Source organism: Protopterus annectens, chromosome 3.part1, assembly GCF_019279795.1.
Source record: "Protopterus annectens isolate FY-2018-M chromosome 3.part1, PAN1.0, whole genome shotgun sequence".
In the NCBI taxonomy this organism is placed as follows: Eukaryota; Metazoa; Chordata; order Ceratodontiformes; family Protopteridae; genus Protopterus; species Protopterus annectens.
The window spans coordinates 1,412,644,259-1,412,670,523 of NC_056732.1; the positions used below are offsets into that span (position 1 = coordinate 1,412,644,259).

General features: G+C 40.2%; 1 protein-coding gene across 2 annotated transcripts in view; it reads right to left on the reverse strand.

Moving 5' to 3' along the window:
• NRBP2 (nuclear receptor binding protein 2) overlaps positions 1-26,265 on the reverse strand; it is a 1,106,111-nt gene that overhangs the window by 248,391 nt on the left and 831,455 nt on the right. For both annotated transcript variants that reach the window (XM_044067493.1, XM_044067492.1), the window contains exon 10: positions 14,669-14,764. In XM_044067493.1, coding sequence (XP_043923428.1) covers positions 14,669-14,764 — 96 coding nt within the window. The remainder of the gene's footprint in view (positions 1-14,668; positions 14,765-26,265) is intronic.

Sequence of the window (26,265 nt, forward strand, 5' to 3'; positions counted from 1 at the left end):
ATCTCGTCAATGCTAAAGTTCAGATGTCGCCCTACGTCTAGGGGTCACACTTGTGTGAGGGGACAATCACATAGAGAAGATCTAACTATATTCAGGTCAGAGGAATACAAAGAACTCCAGGCACACAAACACACACATACTGTCAACAAAGAGCCTACAGCACTGGTACCAAGTATGTGCTTTCACACACCTTTGCTTGACAGAAGTAGAATACAGTCCCACTGGCAGACTGCTGCTGTAGCTGCCTTTTCACAGGTGTTAAATAACATTAGGTGTGCCATAACACGTCCACCAGGAAGAGCCTGATGAGGACTGAATACAGTGGAATGATGACTTCCTTGAACCTAGATGTTATGCCCTTGCTTATAAGTTAAACATAGAATGATTTTCTTACTACCTTGGGCACATGTTGGTTGAAAGCCAGGTTACTATCTGCATACTTACCCAAATCCCTGGCTACTGGTTCTACTTAGGAGTGTGTTATCGATGAGGTAATTTCCTAGAGTGTCTGACTTCCCAAAGGGTACTACTATGCATTTCATGGCATTGGGATTTAAGCTGTGGATCTGGCTGCAGTCATATGTCTGTGTTAGTCGGTTAGTGTAGAATGTTAGTGCCTTGGGGGATTCCATGAATGATCCAAGTTTGCAATCATCTGCAAACTTGGTTAGCCACAGGCCCTTGACATTGGCCTTAACTTCTAAGAAGTACATGCTAAAAAAGAGAGGACCCAGCACAAACTCTGCAGCTCATTTTATAGGCTATTTAGGATGGATCCTGTGATATTATTAGGTCCCATCGATGTAGTGTTTTTGGCCATAGACAGAGCACCTAGGACCTGCTCCCTAGTGATAGTTGGGGGGTGGTTTGATGGTATTTTCTGGTGGGTGCCTGGGGGAGGGGAGTGGGAAAAATTGGAGCTGAATTTATCAGCCAGCATCTTCTGGCTCTGTATAGGTATAATCTGCTCTGCACACTGTTGTGTGCTGCCTTTGAGGTTTTGGACATAGCTAAAGAAAACCTTGTAGTTGTCCTTTGTCTGGGACTCTATCTTACCTCAAATTTGACTTTTGTAGACTTAATTTGCCCTCTTAGTTCTTTACTTAGTTTGTTAAGAGTATTTTTTATTATGCTGGATATAGCAGGTCTTGAGCTTGACTAGGACGTTTTTTCTTTTGTTGTACAACTTGTTTATGTTTGGATTCCACCAGTGTGGTTTGTTTTTTTTAGTTAGTTCTAGACTTATTAACGGTAGGCACAGTTGTCTCTATACATTTATTGATATGATTGTACAGGATTAATGTCAACAATTTCACATAGGCAGATGTATTTTCAGGGTTTGAGGGAGGGCTTGAAATCTTGATAAGTTTTCAGTTAGTAGTAAGAAGTTTGCCTTAGAATAGTTCCTAAATGTTATGGGTTAGCCAAGGTCACAGAAGTAATTTTTATTACGAAGGAGATAGCTTTGTGGTCTGACCTTGCCATACAGGATACTATATGGGGGAAGGGGTACAGCTTTCTCCCATGTCTGTGAGTACCAGGTACATTTGCACACCTTGTGAGTGTATGGACTCTCTGGTCTAGGTGTTTGTGTTTACGAAGTCAGTGAATCATTGGGCTTGTAAGTTTGGGGTCATGTAAGTATCCCAGTTTATATTGGTTTAGTTGAAGTCACCCATTAATGTGACATTGGGTTAACTAGTGAGGGTCTCAAGTAAGTCCAAGTATGAGTTATGGATTTCTTGGGTCACAGAGGGTGACTAGTAGCTGGCAAGGATGCGATATGGGACTTTGTCTATGGAAATCTGAACAAGGAGAAGTTCAAGCGCATTGTCCTGCTTGACTAGTCTTGAGGTGAATTTTTGTTGTTGATATACACTGAGACACCTCCATCTATGGTCCCTGCCTGTGAAGTAGCTGGCTTGCATGTGTGGAAGACATTGTAGCTCTGCACTAATGGGGCACCCTATGTGGATTTAAACCATGTCTAAATAACTGCACTTATGTCCTCGTTCTCCAGGGTGAAGAGATCCTGGAAAGAGTGGAATTTCTTGTTTAGGGTCCTGGCATTGAGCAGTAACATGTTTATATTCTCTTGGGTTGGTTTTGCAATGTCAGAAGGTTTGTCAGTTTGACATTGGCTAAAAAATGGCACTATGGGGAGGACAAAGTTTTAGCCAATATTTGAAAGCCTAGAGTGGAAAGGTGCAGACCATTCATGGCAAAGCAACATGGTTTGCTGATCATATCCTCCCATATTGACAAATATTGTACCTCCTTGGAATGACACTAGAAACCGAGACAATTATTGAAGTCAATCATCTTTTGATATCCTTACATTCACTGCTGCAGTATTCATTACTTGTGGGATTCCCTGCTGAGGAAGCCCTGATGTTGTTCAGCATACCAAAGCCTACTGTTGCTTTAAGGTATACCAAATGTCACATGTACACTCCTTGTGTAGTGTACGGCATAAAGGTGATGTCCTTATGTACCATCCTCAGAACTTCTTTGTTGCCAGTCTGAACGCATCTGCAGATTGCATTATTGGTCTACATGTCTAACATCGTTTTCCACCAGCTGAATGCAGTTTTTGTTCTCTAGTAACACCTATGTCTTCCTGCTGGTTCTGAGCCATTGCAAATAAGTACCCTGTTGGGGTTTTGTTTTTGATTAGCTTTCTGTTGCTTCAGGTGGTTAATGTCATCCAAGAAGGGTAAATGCCAGTGCAGGAGACAGATTTCTCATAAAGACCACCACAATAAGTGTCTTTTTTGCCTAGGAGCTTCTCACAATCATACAACCTGTCTTATTTATCAGACTTTCATTCCAAAAACCCTTCATTGTAGGCTTTCTTCCCTCACCCTGTATCTTAAGAACCAGTGTCTTAAGCTTCTCATTACAGGTACAGTGGAAGAACTTCCTACCCCAAGAGTCAGCTGTTAGGGAAGAAGAGGGTGAAAAAGGTAAGACTGAAATCTTCTGCTGTCCAACCTCTTCCAGGTGTTTCTCCTGAGGTCAATGAAAACCCAGAGGCTCAAACAGCTTTGTTGTTGGATTCCTCTGCCACAACCGGGTTGGAGGTCAGTGAAGATCTGGCTGGCAGCATGTCCGACGAGGCTTTGCAGGCCTCTGTTTCAGACATTCAGGGGGAACTGCAGTTGATAATTTCTGAGGGAACTAGGGGGTTCCACAGATTCTAGTTAGGGAAGAAGTTCCTTCTATGGTTACTGAATGCTGTCTTGGGTCAGAGCCTTCTTTGTTTTATAGGGCGGATGTTCCCTTAAAGAATAAACAAAAAAACTAACCATGTTTCTTCTGCTGCTAGGAATCCACAAACTGAGTGTCAGGCCTTTACTCAGGGGTTGTTTAATGCTTTAATGTCATTACAGCCTCCTCTGGGGGTTGCTGTTCTGCTCCTCCTAGGTCTTCTACTCTCCTTAAAAGACCTATAGAACTGGATTCTTCTGAGGAAGAGTTGAATTCTGATGAAAAATCCATGTCTTATTCTTCTCAAATTCCTTCTCCTTTGGACTATGGGTTAGAAAAGGAGGAATCTAACAGTCCTAATATTCCTTTCAAAGAAATTTCCTTTGGGGACACCATCTCTAGGATAATGGTATTTTTTAAGTGGGATTGTTTTCAGGTCTCTGATGTCCATAAGAGGTACTATGATTTGCTGCAGATGGAATCTCCGAAACCTGTTGCTATTCATCCTGTTTTGGCTGCTTTGTTGGATGCTTTTTCCAATGCCTCTAAAGCGGCTGATTTTCTGCTCCCTGCTCCCAAGAAGCCTGATAGGGTGTGTGCCTGAGGATTATAACTTTTTGTACAAAAACAAATATCCTGCTGCTGACCCCTCTGTGGTGTCTGTAGCTTTTGACAAGCCACCTCAATTGCTTCCTTTGCCCAAGTTACTGCTTTCTGACAAGGATAGAAAACCATGGAAAGACTGGGTAAGATGGTTTACACTTTTGCTAGCCTATCTTTTAGGGCTATTAATTATCAGACCCATATGTCTAGGTATATATTGGCTCTTCTTTCTCAGGCCCATCAGCTTATTTCTGATCTTCCAGACTCTGAGGGTAAAACTTCTGCTCTTTCCTTGCTAGGGACTTCCTATCAAGTGATCTGTCATTCTATCAAGTCTAGTTATGATGCAGCAGATGCCTCTTCTAGGGCTGCTGCTTTTGGGTCTGTGATGAGGATGTATTCTTGCCTTAGGCTTCAACCTTTACCTGATGATATTGAAGCTAAGTTGATGAATGCTCCTCTGGATAATAAACTTTTGTTTAGGGAAGCAGCTGCTGGTTTGTTTAAATCCCTTCAGGATAAGGGAAAGGCTTTACAGGAACTCAAACATGTGTTTGTTTCTCCTGTGCCTAAATTTCAGAGAAACTATCCCAATAAGCCAGCCTTTGCTTGTAGGCAATTTCACCCTTCCACTAAAAGTAAAAAAGTGACAAGTAGGTTCCTCCTGCTAAGGCCACTCAGACTTCAGGAACTCAGAAGTCTTCCTTTCCTGATAAACCATGTGCTGTATGACTATCCATCTCTTCTCAGCCACATTCCTCTTTCTCTTCCTGTTTGGCTTCAGATTACTCAGGATTTTTGGGTTTTGTCCCTCATTTGTCAGGGGTAATTCATGGTGTGGAAATCCCATCCCCCTTTTTCACCTCCACTCTACACTCTCAGGAACTGTTCACAGATGCATCAGACATGGGATGGGGAGCAACATTTGGATCCCTAAAAGTACAGGGAGTGTGGCTGCCTCATCAGCAGAAGGAGCACATCAGTGTCAAAGAGATGAGAGCTCTTATGCTGGCTCTTCAGGCCTTTTCTCCTCTTTTCTCTCTGGGGCCTCTCAAGATATTCACAGTCAATACCACAGTGATGTGGCATATCAACAAGAGGCAGCTGTACCTACCAGGAAGAAGTACAGAACTAACTCAAAAAACAAGCCACCCTGGTGGAATCACAAAATCAATCAGCTGTATGACAGGAGGAAGAAAATTATGGCAAAAATTAGAACGTGCAGCACCCAGCAGGATAAAAGCACTCTCATCAAACTAAACAAATAACTCAGAGGACAAATAAAGTCTACCAAAGCCAAATTTGAGGTAAGTTGGCCTCCCAGGCCAAGGACAACCACAAAGCATTATTTAGCTATGTCCGCAACCTCAAAGGCAATACACAATTGTGTTCAGAGCTCATTGTAAATGGAGCCACCTATACTGAGCCAGAAGATATAGCAAACCTCCTGGCCGATAAATTCAGCTCCAGATTTACTCTTCTCTCTCCCTCAACCTTCATTCAGGAAACATCATCAAATATAACTCACCCTACTATCAGTAAGCAACAGGTCTTTAAAGCTTTCTCTAAGACCAAGAACACTGCATCAATGGGCCCAGACAATATCCCAGGATGCCTTCTAAATAGCATGAAACATGACATATCAGGGCCTCTGGAATTACTATTTAACTGTAGCCTCCAATCAAGCTTTGTGCCTCATGAATGGAGAAAGGCAACAGTCATCCCTCTGCACAAAGGTGAGCCATCTACAGACCCTGGAAACTACACACCCATAAGTCTCACTAGTCTTATATGTAAAGCCATGGAAAGAATTATCATGGAGATGATAAATAGAGATATAGTAAACCTCCAGACACTGGACCCAACCCAGTTTGGTTTCATCAAGGGCAGATCATGCCTACTCAGCCTGGTGTAGTTCTTTGAGAAGGTCACCAAAGCAATGGATGAGGGCAAAATCATTCACACTGCCTACCTTGACCTAGCCAAGGCATTTGACACAATACCCCACTTGGGTATTGTTGACAAACTCAAGAGATTAGGTACAAACCCATATGTCACCTGGTGGATAGCCAACTGGCTCACAGACAGGACATTAGAATTGGGGAGTCCGCCTCTACAAAGAGGCCAGTCACAAGTGGAGTCCCTCAGGGATCAGTCCTTGGACCACTTCTTTTTGGCATTTACTTCTAAGATGTCAAGGCCAATGCCAGTGGTCTCTGTCTGACTAAATTTGTAGATGATTGCAAATTAGGAGCTGTTATTGAATCTTACACTGACATAAATGTCTCCAGGAGGGGCTGAGACATACAAACAACTGGTGTCAGAGTCATGGACTAAAACTAAATGCCAAGAAATGCATAATAGTATCCATTGGGAAGTCATCCATTCCTGGTAACTATCATAGTCACACACCCCTTAGAGATGACCCAGTAGTCAGGGACTTAGGGACACACATAGATAATAATTTAGCCATTGGTCATCACATGTCTACAGTGGTGAGAAAATCATTTTATGCTGCGCAACTTATAAAGAAAGGTATGGCATCTAAGTCCAAGGAAGTTAATGTTCCACTGTATTTGGCATTCATCAGACCTATCATTGAGTACAATGTCTCCTTTGGTATGTACCTAACCAGGCATATCCAACAACTGGAATGTCCACAGAGTTTCCTCACTAAAATAATACAGGGAGTAAGTAATATGTCCTATGCAGACTGTCTCAAGGTCCTATCCCTGTATTCTGTCTCATAGAGGCTTTTGAGGGGAGATCAATGCCTGGCTTACATACCCCACTCTGATGGACCTCCTGCATATCCACAAAACAAACAGTACCAGAGTTACCTGTTTTACAGACTTAAACCTTGCCTGTGATATAAATAGGACCTGCTGGAGAGATAGGTATGTATCCCAATCTATGGAACAGGCTTCCCATCCATGTGAAGCAGAGTTCCTCCCTAACCCAATTCAAGTGCAACTTTGATAATTGGATGGGAAACCAGAAATTCCTCCCTGGTTTGGCACCTATGTCTCTAATGCAAACAAGTAACCTGTAAATGGTTAATCTCCCAGGCCCATGCTTACACGTATCAAGGGTATCAGAACTTGTCAGAGATTTGGAATGCATGGGTAGGCTTAAAAAGGCCTTTGTAGTTGTTAGCCTGGTAAACACCTATGAACCTGTGAACCTATGAACAAAGAGGTAGGAACAAGATCGTATCTTCTTTGCTGGTTGGCACTTCTGGTATGGGATCTTGCTGTCAAGTATCAAGAGACTGTTCAGGCAGTTTATATTCCTTCAGATTAGAACATTGTGGCAGACACTCTGAGCAGGTACTTAACTCAATCCCATGACTGGATGCTTCACAGGGATGTGTTTCTGGACACTGTCCACCAGTGGGGTACTCCTCAAGTAGATCTAGTTGCCTCCCTCTGAACAGACAACTTCCTCTGTTTTATGCCATAGTCCCAGGCCCTCTGGTGTGGAAGGTGGATGCCTTCTCATTTTCTTGGAAGGGGATGCTTCTTTATGCATTCCCTTCCTCTCATTCCAAAAGTCTTGTTTCAACAGGATGCTCCCAAAATCTTGTTGATGACTCCCTTTTGGTCATGACAGCACTAGTTTTCTCTGCATCTGCATCTAGCCAAGGGCAATCATCACAAGTTACTTCAAAGAGTGATTCTACTCACACAAGACAAGGGATCTCTCATCCATCCCTGTGATCACTGTGGATGATAGGATTTTGATTCCTCATAGACACTTTTTTTTGAGGACGTGCTGCAGGTCCTGCAGAAGTCCAGGAAACCTACTACTAGGAAATCCTACTTATACAAATGGAAGATGTTTTCTATTTGGTGTCTCTCTTTTAACCTGGACCCACTTACTGTTGATGTTTCTTTGGTTCTCTCTTACTTGTCTGAGTTGCTCAATGCTTGTTTGGCCTATTTTTCTACTAAGGCCCATTTATCCGCTATCTCTGCTTGTCTGCCTTTATCTCCTCCTTTAGCTTCTGGATGCAAGGTTAAACAATTTCTCAAAGGCTTCCTTAATATTAGACCTCCCAGGAAGCCTGTTCTTCCTCCCTGGAATCTTAATTTTGTTTTTGAGAAATTGACTCAGGCTCCATTTGGGCCTGCTGCTTCAGCTTCCTTGCAACATTGTTTCCAGAAGAGTGTTCTTTTGTTAGCTCTTACTTGTGCAAGACAGCTGTCTGAGTTGCAAACCCTTATGACTTGTCCTCCTTTTTTGATATTTCATGAGGACAGGGTGTTCTTCTGTACTAGCACTTCTTTTATGCCTAAGGTGGTTAATGAGTTGTCACTTAACCAGTCTATTCATTTGTCTACTTTTTCCCCTGTCCACAATCTGACAGTGAGAGGGTGCTGCATACTTTGGACGTGCATAGGCAACTCAGGTTTTATTTGGATAAGACTAAAGCTATTAGAAAATCTGATCAGTTATTTGTTTCTTTTCAGCCTAGGTCCTTAGGTTTAGATGTACCCAAGCAAACTATTTCTTCTTGGATTTCAAAGGCTATTTCTTTTTGTTATACTTTTCATGGTAAGAACCTTCTTTCTTCTGTTAAGGCTCATTCTGCTAGAACTGTGCCTTTCTTTGGTGCTTGTTTCAAGGGCTTAGATACTAATTCTATTCTTGAAACAGCTACATGGACTTCTGTGTGTACTTTTACCAAGCACTATAAGCTGGATGGTATCTTCAGAGCTAGAGCTGGTTTTGCTAGGGCCATTCTTCATGGCTTCTTAGAGGGATCTACTGCTCCTTCCTCCTCCCAGGTTTCTTCCTGATCTTTGGCACTCTCCCACAAGCAATGAATACTGCAGCACTGAATGTAAGGCCATAGTACAGCTGTGTAAAATCTTGCCATAGCAGTAGATGTCCTTGCCTTCACTGCTGCAGTAATCACTCCCTCTCTCCTTTCCCATAGTCTTTTTCTTTCCTGGATGTACTAACTACCTCCTGGATTTCCTTAGACTGTTGTTCCTACTGGGGCAATCAGTTTTGAGGATGGTACATCCGGGCGTCACCTTTATGCCTTATGCTATGCAAGAAACCTACGGGTGACGTTTGGTGTATCTTAAAACAACAGTAGGCTTTGGTATGTTGGCCAGTGTCAGTGCTTCCATGGCAGGGAATCCCACACGTAATGTGAAGGCAAGGACATCTACTGTTATGGTAAGATTTTACACAACTGTACTTTCGTATTGTGGCATCATCTTTGGTGAAGGTAGATTGATGCTCAGTGATAGGTACATACCAGCCTGCAATACAATGTCTGACAGCTCCATAATGTCTATCTTCATGTAGTCCAGGAAGGTATGTCTCTGGTCATTTACACCCACATTGACTATGACTGAATCATACTGGTACTTGTGGTCTAATGACTTAACTGCATGGGTGATTTGGCAGATCATGGCCTCTAATAGTCAACTGACCATGATTTTCTCCTTATTCAGCCTGTTGAGCATGACATTTGTATGTCTCATAATGGAGTCTCCTATGATTAATATACTATGTAGTGTGTTGGCTTGCCTTATGGGCTTTGTAGTTGAGGCTGCAAAGGTTCTGGCTGTATGTGTTGTGTTAGGTGTTGTTTTGTTGAAGTGCTTTTAGGGTTGTTGAGGTTTCTTTTTGCAGGACAAATGTCTAGGAGGTCTTTGGGGTTAAGGAAGGTTGCTTTAAAGTACCTCAGCATATGCTGGTCTATCTGTTGTGTCAGTACTATGTATGGTAGGTATAATGCTTACAATGCCAACAACCTGATTATTTTGAGTGTCTTTGTGTGAGTGTCTTGCCTCTAATGATATTCTGTAATTACATCTCTCACATAGTGTACTGGTTTATCTAAGGATAAGTTGGTTGTCAGTGGACATAAGACAATTCCTACATTGTCTCAGGATGTCCATATCTACCAAGCTGGCTGGAGAGAAATTAGGAAGTTGCTCATCCATGGTGTCAGGTCTTTTTTAGGTGAACTACAAAGGGGTGGTTCAGGAGGCTAATTTGGGCACCGTGAAGGTAGAAACTACATCTAGGCTATGTGTGCAGCAGTGCTCCTCAGTGCACAAACAAGTTGCTTTTTGCACAATTGAATACTGGGAAAAGTTAAAGGGGAAGTTTTAAGGTGAAAATTTAGATTCTATGTGCCTGGACAAGGCACTGTAACTGTAAAATGTATGTTAGGTATTCTCATATCATTTATTGTATACGGTATCTTCCATCGTATATCTATGTTTGTGTGTGTGTGTGTGTGTGTGTGTGTGTGTGTGTGTGTGTGTGTGTGTGTGTGTGTGTATGTGTGGTGTGTATGACCACATGTTCCTCATGTAAATTAGCATTATTTAAGCTCTACTGAGCCTGAGTCATGAGTCATGACTGAAAGGGTATGTTGACCAGCCCACCTACCTGGTAAAAAACAGCATAGAAATATATATAATTAAATAAACTTGAAACACATTGCAATGAGATTGCTTAACAGAACAGTATAATTTATATTTCTCCATTGCTGTGCGATCTTGGTGTTGAGATGCAAGGGAATGGTGGGTGTAAATGGGCTTGTTCCTGCAAAAATACTTTCTGTATTTTTGTTTAACATTGATGTATGCAGGTGTCCCTTTTCAGGGGCAACATGGGAGCTCTGTCTGGTTAAGCAAATTGAGTGTCACAGTAAACAAATGGAGGAGGAAGAAATCAAACCCTGTAGATTTTGTTTGTTGTTTGTGTTGTCAACCAAAAGGTGGTACATTGATGAGAAGGGGAACCCATATGGGTGTGTGTGTTTTGTATGCTTTGTAGATATGTGAAGGACTTGCTCCCCTACATTAGGGAGCAAGGGGGCTTGTCTTATTGAAGTCCTCTCTGCTCTAAATCTTTCTACCTCCTCTATCACCTGGTTTCAAAACTATCTGTCTGGTCGTCAGCAGGCTGTACTTTGGCACCACCACCTCTCTCCACTCCCCTACCATTTGCCTTAGGGGTCCCTCAAGGCTCCATCCTTGACCTCTGCTCTTCTTCCTCTTCACCAATCAACTTCATACCTTCACTTCTCATGCCTCTGTGATACAATATGCAGATGACTCTACCCTTATATGTGCAGCCTCCTCTCTACAAGACCTCCACATCATAACTCAAGATTCACTTCTATCTGTAGAAACATGGCTTACCAACTCTCAACTTATTCTAAACCCCAATAAAACAAAACTTCTTCTCTTTTACCCCTCAGGAGCTCCCCCTTCTTACTTAACTTTCAATTTAAAGTCCAAAAACAAAACCATTACTGCCCCAGTAAAACACACAAAAATGTTAGACGTTGAAATTGACAATAATCTGAAATTTGACATTCATATTGCACAAACTATTAAAAAGGTTCACAAGAAAATTGATCTTCTTTACAGAAACAGGTGGTTCCTAACTAGAGCCACAAAAGCTACTATTGCCAGTACCCACCTCCTGTCAACTCTTTTATATGCCTCTCCACTACTCACCAACCTCCGTAAAACTGACCTTGCCAAACTTGAATCATGCTATAATAAAATTGACAAATTTGCTACCGATGCCTCACATAGGTCACATCACTACACTGCTCATAAACAACTTAGCTGGCTAGAACTTCCTCAATTGCTTCAGTATAAATAACTTATCTTTGCCACAATATCCTACACCAGCCAGATAAATTCCCTGCTCGCAACAATTTTATACAACCATATACCACTATTAGACCCCGACGCTCTAGTAACAAAGTTATGTTAAAGACCACCAAAGCTAACAACTCAGCTGGTGAATGTCTCTTCTCAAATGTTATTCCTAAACTGTAGAACAAACTCCCATCCATTTCCTCTAACTGCTCCTTAGCACAATTTAAAAAGCTCCTAAATTCTTACTTTATAGAAAACTGACTTTGTTCTTGTTATCATCCTATATAATGCTTAGCTCTTTATCTATCTACATCTGTCATAGTTCCTGTCATACTATATGGCTCATTTTCTTCCCTCATTCTATACCTATTTCCCTTTTCCCTTGTTCAAATGTATCTATCACTTTTGTTTTTGTTTTCACTAGATGCTATAGTGCCATTTTTTCTGTTACTGTTGTATTGGTATGCTGTTTGAACTTTTTGTATTATTTATCTTATCAATGTGTTGTCTATTGTTTACTGGAGCTTATCTCCCCAGGACTCCTCTGAAAATGGACATGTGTCCAGTTGGACTTTCCCAGTAAAGCAATGTGAAATAAATAATAAATAAATAAATTATCTCATACAAAAGATACAGTTCAAGAAGAAGGGTAATGTTTGATATTCAGTCTACTCTATTTTATTTTTTTTGTCTTTGAAGACTTAGCAAACTGAAATTTCAGTAGGGAGCCATATATATATATATATATATATATATATATATATATATATATATGCACATGGGTCTACTTTGGAAGCTCGAAGTTTCAAAACTTCAAACTTCATGTGATCGAGACGATAAGATCAAAGTTTTGAAAGTTTGAACGGTTTAAATGGAGATCATCATGCAGTGCAGAATGGGATATTTACTGTTCTCTTCACTGTAGGGTGATCTCAGAGTTGGTATATTTAATTAGCTGGGGGTGTGGTGCAGGGGGCTTGTCCCCTGCATAAATGTGAAAACAAAAACATTTTGTTTTTATTTTTTTAATCGAAGTTTTGAACTTTCAAAACTTCGATGCTATAGTCTCGACCATATGAAGTTCAAGTTTTGAAGTTTGAGCTTCCAAAGTAGATCCATGCGTACACACACACACACACACACACACACACACACACACACACACACACACACACACACACACACACACACACACATATAAAACATACATCCACAACCCCAGGGAGGTTGGGTTGTCATATCAACAGCAACCATCATCTAGAATCAATGTGCACACTGCTGGGTGGCTAGCTATATATTACAAATATAACCCATGCACATTAAGGAATAAATGTGCATTGATGCATGTTGGTAGATACACAAAAATAAAAAAAAAAAAAAAAACAAGTCCACAGTACCAGTTCAGATAAATCTTCTATAAGTCTTTTTAATTGATTTCATGAACCACCATCACGTTATGTCAGTCAATCACTTGATATTGACCTTGTCAAAACACTACTTTAAGAAGCAATACAGCAGAATATCTGTTATAAACTAATGACATATCTTCAGTCTACAGTGAAATTCAATCATATCCATTTAGACAAATTAAATATATAGAAGACACGTTTTCTGCAGGTCGGCTGTGCTGATTTATATTCCACCAATGTAGAGGCTTAATTTCTACTCCCTTGAACTCTAACTATACTAATCCTGAAGATATACCATTGTAGATTAAAATGTAAAGTTGATTTTTTAACAAAAACACTTTTCCCTTTGGTCTAAGGTCACACAACCTTAGAGTTAGTATATTTGGGGTGCTGTGGTATGGGGGTACAGGGTGAGTATGTTCCCCAGCAAAATACATTTCTAAGCAGGAATACTGGAATTGTGATAAAAAAATTCAAATGATAGTAATGATAAAAGATTTGCTATGTTATGCATTGAGTAGCTTCTTTCATGGATACTATACAATTTCATTTTGTATGTCAAGTTAAGCCTCAATGATTTTCATTATAACTTAATGTGTTGTGATTCCTCAGCTCTGACAGCTCAGCGTGTCTTCTGATATGATCTTTCTTATATCTCATTGCCTTTACTGGTGCTATGATCCCAACAAATGCATTGTCCTTGCTAAATCCAGTTTTTACTTGCCTATTCTAAAGTTCTATGAATTACAAATGACTGTTCTCTGATGAGACAACAGTCACAACATCCTCTTTTTGGTAAAATCCTGTCTCTTTTTTTACAAAAGTTGATGTCTGTCTTCTGTAAATTTACTTTTCTTATTGTGTCTGTGCTTCCTTTTCACAGCTTAACTGTTTGTGATCAGCTTCAAGGCAATTAATGTGGTTTTGAGTTTCTCCTCTTTTTTTTTTTTACTTTGGTTGTTTAATTAATTAAACTGATTAACCTTTGCCTTGTGAAATACAATTTGATTAGTGTTCTACAGAATCACTAGGAGGTTCAAAGATTATTCTGAGCTGTTTTACCAGTTTATCTATACAGATGATTATGCAAAGAGAGAGGGGGATGAAATCTCAAAGTTGGACGTACCAAGTGCAACTTCCGTATTGCAGACAGTCTAAAATAAATTTGAAGAAACTGCTACATCCTGGGGATCTACACTTTGTGAGGAGCAGGGACTCTGGTGAGGGTAATAATTAAATAAGCGGTGTGAACATTCTCCCTGTATAGGGAACATGGAGTGCTTCCGACGTAAAATATTTCTATTTTTATAATTTAATTTTCACTAAATGCCAGTTTGAACACTCTGTACTAAAGTCTGTATTCACTGAACTTGTGTTTGGGATTTTGACATACAACTGATAACCCAAGGAGTAGGGTATCATAATCAGTAAATGACATGTGTTTAAGTAACTCTTCTGCATAAAACACTTTCTTTTGTTTTTTAATTTTTTTCCCCACAGAATGTATAGTATTTAAAAAAAAATTACAAAAATTCTATGTGTTAAATAGTTTGTGGTCAAAATGAAATAAGATAGTAGAAAATTTATAAGCATCATACCATGTATGTTATGATGACAGCATATGCAAGACTATTAATTAAGTAGCCTGGCTATTTATAAAAATTAAGCATTAGGCACTCTGTATATACTACATCTCTATCTGCTTGCTTGTCCATTGTAATATTCATGCTCAGCATTAGAGCAATATGCGCTGTATTAAACTCTTGGTTTGTCGAGGAAGGTTCCAGTTCTACTCACCATCATTAGTGAATCTTCCAACGACCGACAAGCCTGCATTATAGCATCTTTGGATATCCTGCAGTCTTCATTGCCCTGAATCTCCAGCATTGCCATCTGCAAAGAGGGAGAAGAATACAAAGTGGTCAGCTCCATTTTTAGAACAGGCCTAGAACATTCTTCCTACCTCTGACATTACTAGAACTCTGAAGGAGCAACTTTCCTCAGCAATGATAATAAATAATCCAGTTTTATTAACTGTATTTAGACAGTATTAAACTTTAAAAAAGGATACTTGTCATGAACTCTTTACATTCAGGTGGCATTCTTACAAGGAATAGTGGTTAAAGGACAAAACAAAAACAATGTTTTATGCAGAACAGTTACTCACATCATGCATCATTTACATACATATCATAAATCTACATAGGTATTTATCAATTAATTAGCCCAGCAAAACTCTTGATTCATTACAGAAACAGCTATTACTGTATGTGTTTAAAATGAGTCTTCCCTTACCCGAAGCATTTATGAGTACAATGCATATCTTTATATGGGCTTGGTGTATTTCATTGTACATTTGTTACATCAAATGTTTCATTAGGAAGATTATTTTGTCAAACTGACGGTTTATCATAGGATGCTCGCATTTGTTTGTGGGATCACTACACAGTGTGGAGTGGGATTTTGCCCCATCCCCACCTTGTTTTACAAGCTCAGAATAGGTATATATATATTTAACATGGGGGGGGGGCCCTCTACACAAATTCTTTTTTCTTTGATTGAATTTCAGAATGAGCCGATGATGTTGTAAAATATAATCATATGATTATATATATATATATATATATATATATATATATATATATATATATATATATAAAATATATATTTATATATAGAGGTCTACTTCATAATATCTAAATGCCACATTGTCAAAGACCATATTATTGAGATGACAATGGCAAACCCTCAAAACATTGAACACCGTGAAACCTAACCCCAGGAAGTGAACCACTTGGCCACTAGGACAAAAAAGAAAAAAGCCAGTGTAACAAGTAAAACCCACCAAAGTGGGGGACTTCTCCCCCACACCCCCTAACTAAATATTCCTTCTCTGAGATTGCACAACAGTGGGGAAGGACAAGGTTCACCATGGTGACCAAGTGGTTCACTTCCTGGGGTTAGGTTTCACGGTTCTGGGTGTTTGATGTTTTGAGGATTTGGTGGTGTATCGGTAATATGGTCTTCGACGACATGGCATTTCGATACTTTGAGGTAGACCCATGCGTGTGTGTGTGTATATGAATACAAGCACACACACACACACACACACACACACACACACACACACACACACACACACACACACATACATACACACATATATTTATTTCAGAACTGCTTGACTCCTGCAATATCATATAAAAAAAAAAAGGCAAACATAATTGGGATGAAATATACAACATAAAAGGTACAGTAGCGATGCAGGGCAGGAAGATGTAAACCAAAAGGTAATCCAATGAAACAAGCGTCCACAAGGCAGATAATAAAAAACGCTGATTTATTGCAACAAAGAGAACGTGGCAAGCGCTTTCACCTGAATAGGCTTCTTCAGACCATAGTCTAATTCTGACATAGCATAAGAATCAATGAGAGGGAACAGAGCAGGTGAATAAAATACAGAGCTGTTTTTGTGTCATATGAGGCACAGTAAAGACAGAGCTTAGCAATGTTACTGTGGATTTTGAGACATACTAGAACATTTGTCATGGATTTTGAGACATACTAGAACATTTGGCAAACACAAGCAAGCACCGGGTTTTGAGTTTTATTTATTTATTGACATTTGATCATCAGGAAAGTCTGACTAGGTAGGAGCCCATTTTCACTGGAGGCCTGGGGAGAACTGCTCCAACAGTATTACAAAACATTTTAAGAACAATAATTTTACAGTCTTTAAAAATAATACAAAAACAACTACAGTTTATACAATTATACCAAATTAGACATAATATGAAGACATTGGTTACGAATAGATCCAAGTTACATGACAATGATTTATCAGATAAATTTTAGCCAGTTTATATTGAATTTAAAGGTAAGTTAGTATAATACAATCAGAAATTGCAATATGAAATAAGAAAAAAGTAGGCTTATGGTATATTAAGAGAGAAAGTCAGGGGAGAGAAATTGACAGAAGTAAGGAAGTGAGTGAAGAAGAGAGAGTAAGGAGATGAAATGTATGAATAACTATTTGTTCACATTTAAGTATATACAGTGGATATAAAAAGTTTACATACCCCTGTTAAAATACCAGGTTTTTGTGATATAAAAAAATGAGACCACAATAAATCATTTTAAAACTTTTCCCTCCTTTAATGTGACCTATAACCTGTACAATTCAATTGAAAAACAAACAAATCTGTTAGGGGAAAAAAATATAAAAAATAAAAAAACGTACAATAAGCTGGTTGCATAAGTGCACACACCCTTAAACTAATACTTTGTTGTGTGTGCACACTCTTAATACTTTGTTGAAGCACCTTCTGAATTTAATTACAACATTCAGTCTTCTTGGGTACACACCTGCCATCAATTAAAGAGACTCTGATTAACCTCAAATAAAGTTCAGCTGTCCTAGTACTTTCACTACATTTGGGTCTTGTGAGGTGAGCAGATATGTGTGGAGTGCCACGATTGCAGATCTATAGATATAATCAATTTCAAGGAGGCCCATCCCTCCTTCCAAATGGGGAATATATAATCTTGGTATGCACGTATTTTTATAAAAAATTTGGTGAGCACGAAGCATCCTTCTTGCTTTCCTAGCTAACCTATCCAACACTTTTTGGGACCAGTCAATCACTCCAAAACTGTAAGTTAAGACAGGAAGAGCAAATTGGTTTATAGCTTGGATTTTGTTCCTGGATGTCAGTGCTGGTTTTCAGGATTAATTTAAGTCTTCTGAAATATTCCTTACTAAGTTTTATTCACATTTGTTCATGTTTTATTGTTGATCCTTCATCAATTTCCAAATATTTATACACGCCTTCTTGCTCAAGTTCTTTTATGACATTCTTCCCCCAAACTGACGTTTTCCTGGTGCTGCAGCTTTCCTGCTTTAAAGGTTGCTTTTGTACATTTATCAAGACCAAATGACATTCTTATATCATCTGAAAAACATTTGACAATTTGCAGTTGTGCTTTCAGTTCCTCATCTGATGAGCTATACAGTTTTAAATCATCGACAAAGAGAAAATGAGAAGTCTTTACACTTTGTTGCTTTCTGGGAGCCAGATTATAGCCATGGCCTAAGCTGTTAAGTAGACAGTTTAATGGATTAAGGGTAAGGCAGAACAGCGACTATGACTAATAATAATTTGTCCTTTATCCTGGCTTAATTGTAAAGTGGTCTGCTACTGTTTCATGGTCACTGTAATGTAGTCGATCAGTGTGGGGTGTATCATACATTTTTAAGCACCCTTTTATCCATGAATGTGCAATACTATCAAATGCTTTTTTGTAGTCAATCCATGCCATATTTAGATTCTTCCCCTTTTTACAGTTCTCCACTATGACTTTATTTAACAACAAATGATCCTTTGTTCCATAGGACTTTCTTCTCTTGCCCTTTTGTCCTGCTGCCATAATTGAGTTTTCTTCTAAATGACTATAAACTCTGTCAGCATCAATTCCCATGTATAGTTTATACGTTGTCGGAAGGCAGGTTATTGGTCTATAATTTTTAGGGTAGCTTGCAAGTTCACTCAAGTAGGAGCATTGTTTTTTCTGTTGTTAGCAAGGTTTGTGTCTGTTCTGGTTGCGCATATAAATAGTTCTTACTCATGGCTAAATCTTTGTGCAAAGATGTTAATACTTTTAACCAGAAGTTAGGTACTGCATTTGTGCCTGGGGTTTTCCAATTAGAGGCTTTTCTTAACTTTGTTTCAATCTCTCTGGCTGTTACTTCATCCCATTTCATATCCTGTACCTTTGAACCTCTTATTCTTTATTTAACTTCTTCTATCCATTTAGCATCTTTGTTATGTTCAACTGGATCTTCATAGATACTTCTCCAAAATGTATCTATTTCTTCTTTTTTTGGCAGTCTTTCAATTTCTTTTACCTTATTTCCCAGTTCTCTATAAAACGTTTTTGGTTCATCAATAAATTGCTTATTTTGCACTTTTCCTTTATGTTTATCTTCGTATCTTCTAAGTTCTGCCTGTGCTGAAATTTTTAGTATGCTATTTGCAATAGTGCATGATAGATCCTGGTCTGTTCTAATATTGTGCATTGCTTTTATCACATCTATGTTTCTTAATATTTTTGTTGATCTATTCCCTCTTCTATAGTCTAACAGTAACACTTCTTGTCTTAACTGCGTTATAATTTTCCTTATGCGATATTTCCATGATGGTATTCGATTTTTCCCCTTCCTTTCCCTCACTACCCAGTGTTCTTATGGTAGAACTTTATCAGTTATTAATTTAGCTGCACAGTAATACATCCTGTTTACTTCTGTTATATTGCATGGATCTCTGTGAACAGTTCTAATTACTGTGTTCATCTCTTTTATCAAACAACTGACTTTTTGGGTTTTATTAACCTTCTGTAGTCTATTTCTTTCATTGATCTTGATATATCTGTCCATGTCTATTCTCTTAGCTCATTTTCTTCCAAACTGAGGCCACATCCCTTGTTTTCTAGTTGTATAGATTGGGAGATGATTACTGAGACAATCAGACATTGTACCTCTGATGATGGTGTATTTCTAGGATCTGATACTGGGATCCAATCTAATAGAGAATTAGATGTTTTGCTCTTATGTGTGGGTCTATTAATTGTGTGAAACCCAATAAGTTCACTCTAGATGTAGGGGAGTTAGAGTTTATACCCAATCAACTGACATTCACATCACGTAGTAGTAGTGTTATGAATATCAAATGTAGGATATCTTCCAGTATAGCTGTACTGTTGCCAGGAGGGATGTAAAGAACAGTAATACATATTATTTTATAACTGTTTAATTACAGGAAAGTAATAAGAAGCTCTGCTGAACTGAGTTTTGGTATTGGGTTGCTGAAAGGAGAAATATGGTAGTTATTGTAAAATATTAAAGCAATAACACCACATTTTCACTTTATATGGTCATTACTGATGATATTAAAGCTGGGAGGTGTAATTGCAGTCGTTTATGCTGGGTTTGAGCCAAGCTTCAGTTACAACAAGAATATCAAGCGTATGTTGGGTTATCCGGCCATTTAGTTCAGCAATTTTATTTCTTAAGCTTCCACCCTAAAGTCAGAGTATAACAGAGTAATCAGTTTATAGCCAATACAAAACAATTAACTGACAGGTACAAAGTAACAGGCCTTCTTTCATTCCCTGAATGAAGAAACCTGGCAGTGGGAAGACTAAGTAACTGGCATATACAGTGTAGCTAATCTATTGGCCCTTGTGGCAGAGCTCCTGCAGTACTTGGTTTGTTAAAATACCGTAAAATAAAACTAAAACATTTCCATCATACATGACCTTAGACTTTAAAATGAGTCATAGGTAGCAGTCTACATTTTGGTATTTTACACAATGAGGAGAGAAACTCAGGTCAGTAAGTCTCATTTGTGTGTGAAGACTGGTGGTTTGGTAATTTATAGAACTGAGATAGAATGATGTATGCACATCATTCCCTATAATGGCCACAAGGTGGCAGCAGTAGAGCATCTGTAACTAGAAAAACAGAAAACACTGTAGCACATCGGCAGGTCAAGACTCTTCATTGATTGTTTTATTATGTACAATGCTATCTTACTACTTATTATGTGCAATAGTACATACTCTTTACTCAGCGTAAAATCTGAAAGGATATGTTATGCAGGTGGCCCATGCAAAGCTGGGTTTGCTTATGTTTGAGTAGTCAAACTTAGGTGACTTTATTTTAGATCTGTTGAAAAGTTAAGATATTACAAATGAAATGATGGGTTTCTGCTGCAATGGCAGTTATTTTTGGTACTGGAATGTTAGTAACATTCTCTTCTAATTCAGAATAGTAGGCCAGAGTTACTTAGCAATGCCACAGATGTCAGCAGACATACCAAGGGCTAGATTCATAAATTTCACCAAATCATAGGATAATAGGAAGTTACTAGGTTATTGGCCCTGAGGCCCTTACAAGCTTAGCCAAGAATTTAGCTGATGTTCTGACAACTCAGCACCTGATGCCCCTGTCCAGCAAGGACACAGGTAGAAACCCAGGGGTGTATTTTCTGTTCCCCATCCAGTTATCCAGGTTGCACTTAAAAAGGGTTAATGAGGTACTCTGCTTGATGTGCAGAGGAAATCAATTCCACAGCAGGGGGAGTATCTGGGACACAAATCTGTCCTGCCAGGAAGTCCTATTAATGTCACAGACCAGGTTGAGGTCACGTGCGTGGGTTCCGCGAGTGAAGCTTGACTTGCGGATATGCAGCAGTCCCATCAGGACGGGGTCTGAGATTGCTTTCTATGCCATACAGAGGTCACCTCTGAGGAGTCTGTATGAGACTGAATAGAGGGACAGGGCCTTTAGCCTATCTGTGTAGGGTACATGTTTAAAGCCCTGGATTCTCCTGGTGAGGAACCTCTGTGGTCTCTCCAGCTGCTGCATTTGCTTTATGAGGTACATGCCAAAAGGGGCATTGTACTCAATAATGGGTCTTATAAGGGAAGAATACAGGGATGTTATGACCACCTTGTCCCTGGATGAGATATCTTTACTAATGAGGTGGGCCATGTAGAAAGCTTTACGTACAACAGAGGCAATATGGCGGTCAAAAGTCAGTTTGGTATCAACCTGTGTGCCCAAGTCCCTCATGACTGATTGCATGCTTAGGACCTTGCTATTAATGTGATAATTTATGGGGATGTCACTATCCCCAAAGGGGATGATGATGCATTTGTTGGCATTCAGTTTGAGGCCATGTTTCTGGCACCAGTTATTTGATTTGTTTGGGTGAGACCCTCTTGGAGGATGTCCACATCACTAGGGGAATTGATGACAGCACCCAACTTGCAGTCATCTGCAAACTTGGCCAGCCACTGGTTTTGACCTGCACCTCAGAAAAGTATATCTCAAATAACAGAGGCCCCAAGACTGAACCGTGGGGTATGCCGCTTGTTACAGGTCTACTGCTTGAGTTGGCTTCCCCTATTTTGACTAGGTGGGTTCTGTCAATCAGTCAGTTTGCTACCCATCTGGTAACATATGGATTGATGCCTAGTTGAGAGAGTTTATCTGTTATACCCGAGTGAGGAATAGTATCAAAGGCTTTGGCCGGGTCGAGGTAGGCGGTGTGCACCGTCTTCCCCTCATCCATAGCCTTGGTGACTGTCTCAAAGAAGTTAACCAAATTGACAGGGATGGCATTACCTCCCTTTGATGAAACCAAACTGTGTGGGATCAAGTGTCTGGAGGTTGCCAATGTCCCTGTTAATGAGGTCCATGATAATCCACTCCATGTCCTGCAGATCAGGTTAATTAGGCTGATGGGTCTATAATTTCCTGGCTTGGTGGGCGCTCCACCTTTGTGCAAAGGAATGACAGTGGCTGTCCTCCACTTGGCTGGGATGAAGCTGGTACTCAGGCTTTGGGTGAACAGGGTGTCTAATGGTGCTGCAAGTTTCTGCCTTAGATCATGTAGGATGCAGCCTGGCATGTTATTGATCTAATGGAGGCTGCATTGTTTGCCTTTGAGAGGGCAGTGATGACTTGCTCCCTAGAGATGAGGGGAAGGGGGCAGGTGCTGGGGATGTCCTGATTTATTGATGAGGGACAGAGGGGTGAAGTTTCCACTGAACCTGCCTGCCAGCAGGTTGGCTATATCTATGGCGCTTGGGTATGTGGTGCCCTTGACTACCAGTTTTGAGCAAATCTGAGTGCTTCCTTTGAGACTGCAGACATATGTGAAGAAGGCCTTATGGATGTCTTCAGTAGATATGGCCAGTTTGGACTCAAAGTTTGCTTTGGAGGATTTCAGTAGTGCTCTTATTTGCTTGTTCAGGCTAAGGAGATATTGTTTCCAATTGTTACCTGTTCCTTCTTGGTCCTGGACAGCAATTTTTTTCTTTTATTATAGAGTTTATTTATTGCAGATGTCCACCAGACAGGTTTACTCTTCCTTGAGGACGATGATTTTGTCCTGTCGGGTATTCCTGATTCCATGCAGCTATATAAATGTTCGTAAAGTACTTTGGTGTAGGTTTGGACATATGTGCCAGTTCCTATGGAGGGGGATGGGGCTGTGAAGCTGTTTATACCTTCCCTCAGGAGGTTATAATCAGCTTTGGAAAAGTTTTTTGTTTGACCCCAGCTGGGTGGTGGGGGTCAGGAGATGGTGACTTTGAAAGTGACCACTTTGTAGTCACGTCTTACCAGGGAGGATTACACTGTAGGGATGCTGCAGTGGTTACTCATGTTGGTTAATACTAAGTCCAAGATATTTTTACCTCTTGTGGGGGTGCCGACCAGCTGGTCCAAGACATTTGCATTGACAAAATCAGGGAATCCCTGGGCATTTGTGTTATGGCATGAGTAGTTCTTCCATTCTATGGCTGGATAGTTAAAGTCGCCCAGGATTAGGGTAAAGGGTTAAATCTTGATAGATTTGAAGAGGTCCAGATAGGTGGATTAGGCATCTTGAGTCAAAGTTGGGGGCCTGTAGCTAGCTATGATATGAACAGGGATCTTCTCAATGTCTCCTGTGTGTCATATTGTTTGACCAGCCTGGAGGTGTGTATGTCTTTTATATATATTGCAAATCCGCCTCCTTTTGCTTTGCTGCCCATGGATTGGGATCCGAATGTATGATAGGATGAGTAACCTGGTATGGATGGGGTGCTCTCCGCAGCTTTGAACCAGGCTTCTGTGACTGCACAAATGTCAGCATCTTCCAGGGTTAAGAATGCTTGCAATGATTCATGTTTCGACTCCTAGTTTCATAGGTTCATAGGTTGGTACTAGGCTATTGGCCCTAGGGCCTATACAAGCCTAGCCATAACAATTCCCTGGTTTCATGTTTAGGCTCCTAGCATTTAGCAGCATGACCTTTAATTTGTGTTTTGATGAAATTTTCATGTTGGTAGTTTTGACCTTATGGCATTGCCTAAAAAGGCACTATGGGGGAGGCAAGAGCCTTTGCCAGGAGCCAAAAGCCCAAGGGAGACAGATGCAGGCCATCTTTGGCAAAGCACTGTGGTTTGTCAGTCATGTCTTCCCAGGCTGTCAGGTACTGGATCCCCTTGGAATGACACCAGAAACTAAGCCAATTGTTAAAGTCAATCATTTTCTGTTTGTATTGAGGCATCATTATAGGTGCTGGTAGAATGCTGCTTAAGGCTAGGACCATACCTTCCTGGGACACATATTCAGTGAGCTCGATCATGTCTCTCTTCATATAGTCCAGGGAGGTACATCCCAAGTCATTCATGTCAACATTGACTATGACAGAGTCATAACAGTACCTGTTGTTGAGAGACTTGAGTGCATGGGTGATATGGTGGATTCTGGTACCTGACAAACAGCTAACTGTGACTTTCTCCTTATCCAGCCTGGTGAGGGGCATATCTGTGTGTCTCACAATGGAGTCTCCTATGACTAATATGTTGGGTTTATGTTTAGGCCCTAGTGGCTGTAAGATACAGGTGTGTGGACTATGTGCAGTGTGGTGGGCAGTGGAGTTCACGTGTGTTTTTGCCTCTGAGGTCTTTTTTGTTTGGGTATGTTTTTGTTGTGGACCTCTGCATATGTGGGTGTATGTTGTGTAGGTGTGGGTGGTGTTTGAGGTATGATGTTTGTTGACAACCTTTTCAGTTTCAGATATGCTGGCTTATGAGGGAGAGAGCATAGACTCTAGGTTCTTAATGTAATTGCATATCTCACAAATTGTGTTCCTAGGTGGTAGTAGTAGAGGGTTGTCCGTGTACATCAGGCAGTTGCTGCACTGTCACAGGATGTAAGCGGTCCTGCACAAGGTGTGCAATATTCACAAAAATAAGCTGCATGACATGGCCAGACTAATTAGCATGGCAGGGCACAGCATATGCATCTATAATGACATGGTAATGAGCAACATTATTAAAATGAGAAAGACCGTTTATGTCAGACAAAAGAAGATGGTGTATAAATGCTGTGCAATGGAGCTGCACCTGCTGTATATTTGAACTCGTCTCATGTTCAGACAGAGGAGATTGCTAAGTAATGTCAGGGGAAACAACAGCATTAGCAAATGTGTTTCTGCAGGAAGCTGTTTTAACTGCTGCTGCCATGCCTGATGGTGTACAATGTCACCTCAGAGTTGCTGGTCTTCTAACTATGCATAACATTTCATGGATTTTATAATACTGACATTCTGGACTGGTAGCATTCCTGTCTAGAAGCAGGTTGGAGGGAGCACAACAGAGAAAAAAAATCCCTCATTAGTCTCAACAGGCAACTCAAATCATGGAACTAGTCAAGTTCTCAAATGGTAAATATGAGACTAAAATAGCTTCCCAAGCAAAGAATAACCATAATGCATTTTTTAGTTATGTCCAAAATCTTAAGGGAAACACTCAAAAATGTGCTGAGTTGGATGTAGATGGCACTAACTGTATTCAGCCAGAAGAAATAGCAACCCTAGAGGCCGATAAATTCAGCAAAGATTTCACCCCCCTGTCACTTCCAGTCTCTCCCCATGAAATACCCTCTACCATTCCTTTGCCTGTTATTACAGAAAAACAGGTCTTCACTGTGCTCTCTAAAGCTGGAAACACAACATCAATGGGCCCTGATGGGATCCCAGTATGTCTATTAAATAACTTGAAACATGACCTAGCAGAACTCTGATTTGCATTTAACCACAGTCTCCAAACAGGCTTTGTCTGCACAAAGGGGGACCATAAATGGGGACCATCAATGGACCCAGGAAACTAGTGAACCATAAGTCTGCCAGGCTTCATATTGAAGGCAAAGGAAAGGATAATGTTGGACCTGATTAACAACAACATAGAAAATCTCCAGACTCTAGACCCAACAGAGTTCAGCTTCATCAAGAGCAGGTTGTGCCTGCTCAGTCTGGTGGGATTTTTTGAGAAAGTCACCAAAGCCATGGATGAGGGTAAGACAGGGCATACCACCTACCTTGACCTGGCCATGGCATTTGACACAATAGCCAACTTGGGTATTATAGATAAACTCACAAAATTGGGAATAAACCTCTATGTCCCCAGATGGATAGCCAAATGGCTCATAGATAAGACACACACCTATGAACCTATGAACAAGTTATTAGAGTGGCAGAATCCACATCCAGCAAGAGGCAAGTCACCAGTGGAATACCATAGGGATCAGTACTGGGCCCCCTCCTGCTTGGGATAAATTTCTTAGATGCCAAGGCAAATGGAGATGGCCTTTGGCTGACGAAGTTTGCTGATGACTGCAAGTTGGGGGCAATCACTGACACCCCAAATGATGTTGATAGCCCGCAGAAAGGACTGATGCAGATAAATGACTGGTGTCAGAACTATGGTCTCAACCTAAATGCAAACAAATGCCCCTGAAAATTATAACATTGATAGCACCCCCCTCCAAGAGTGGACCC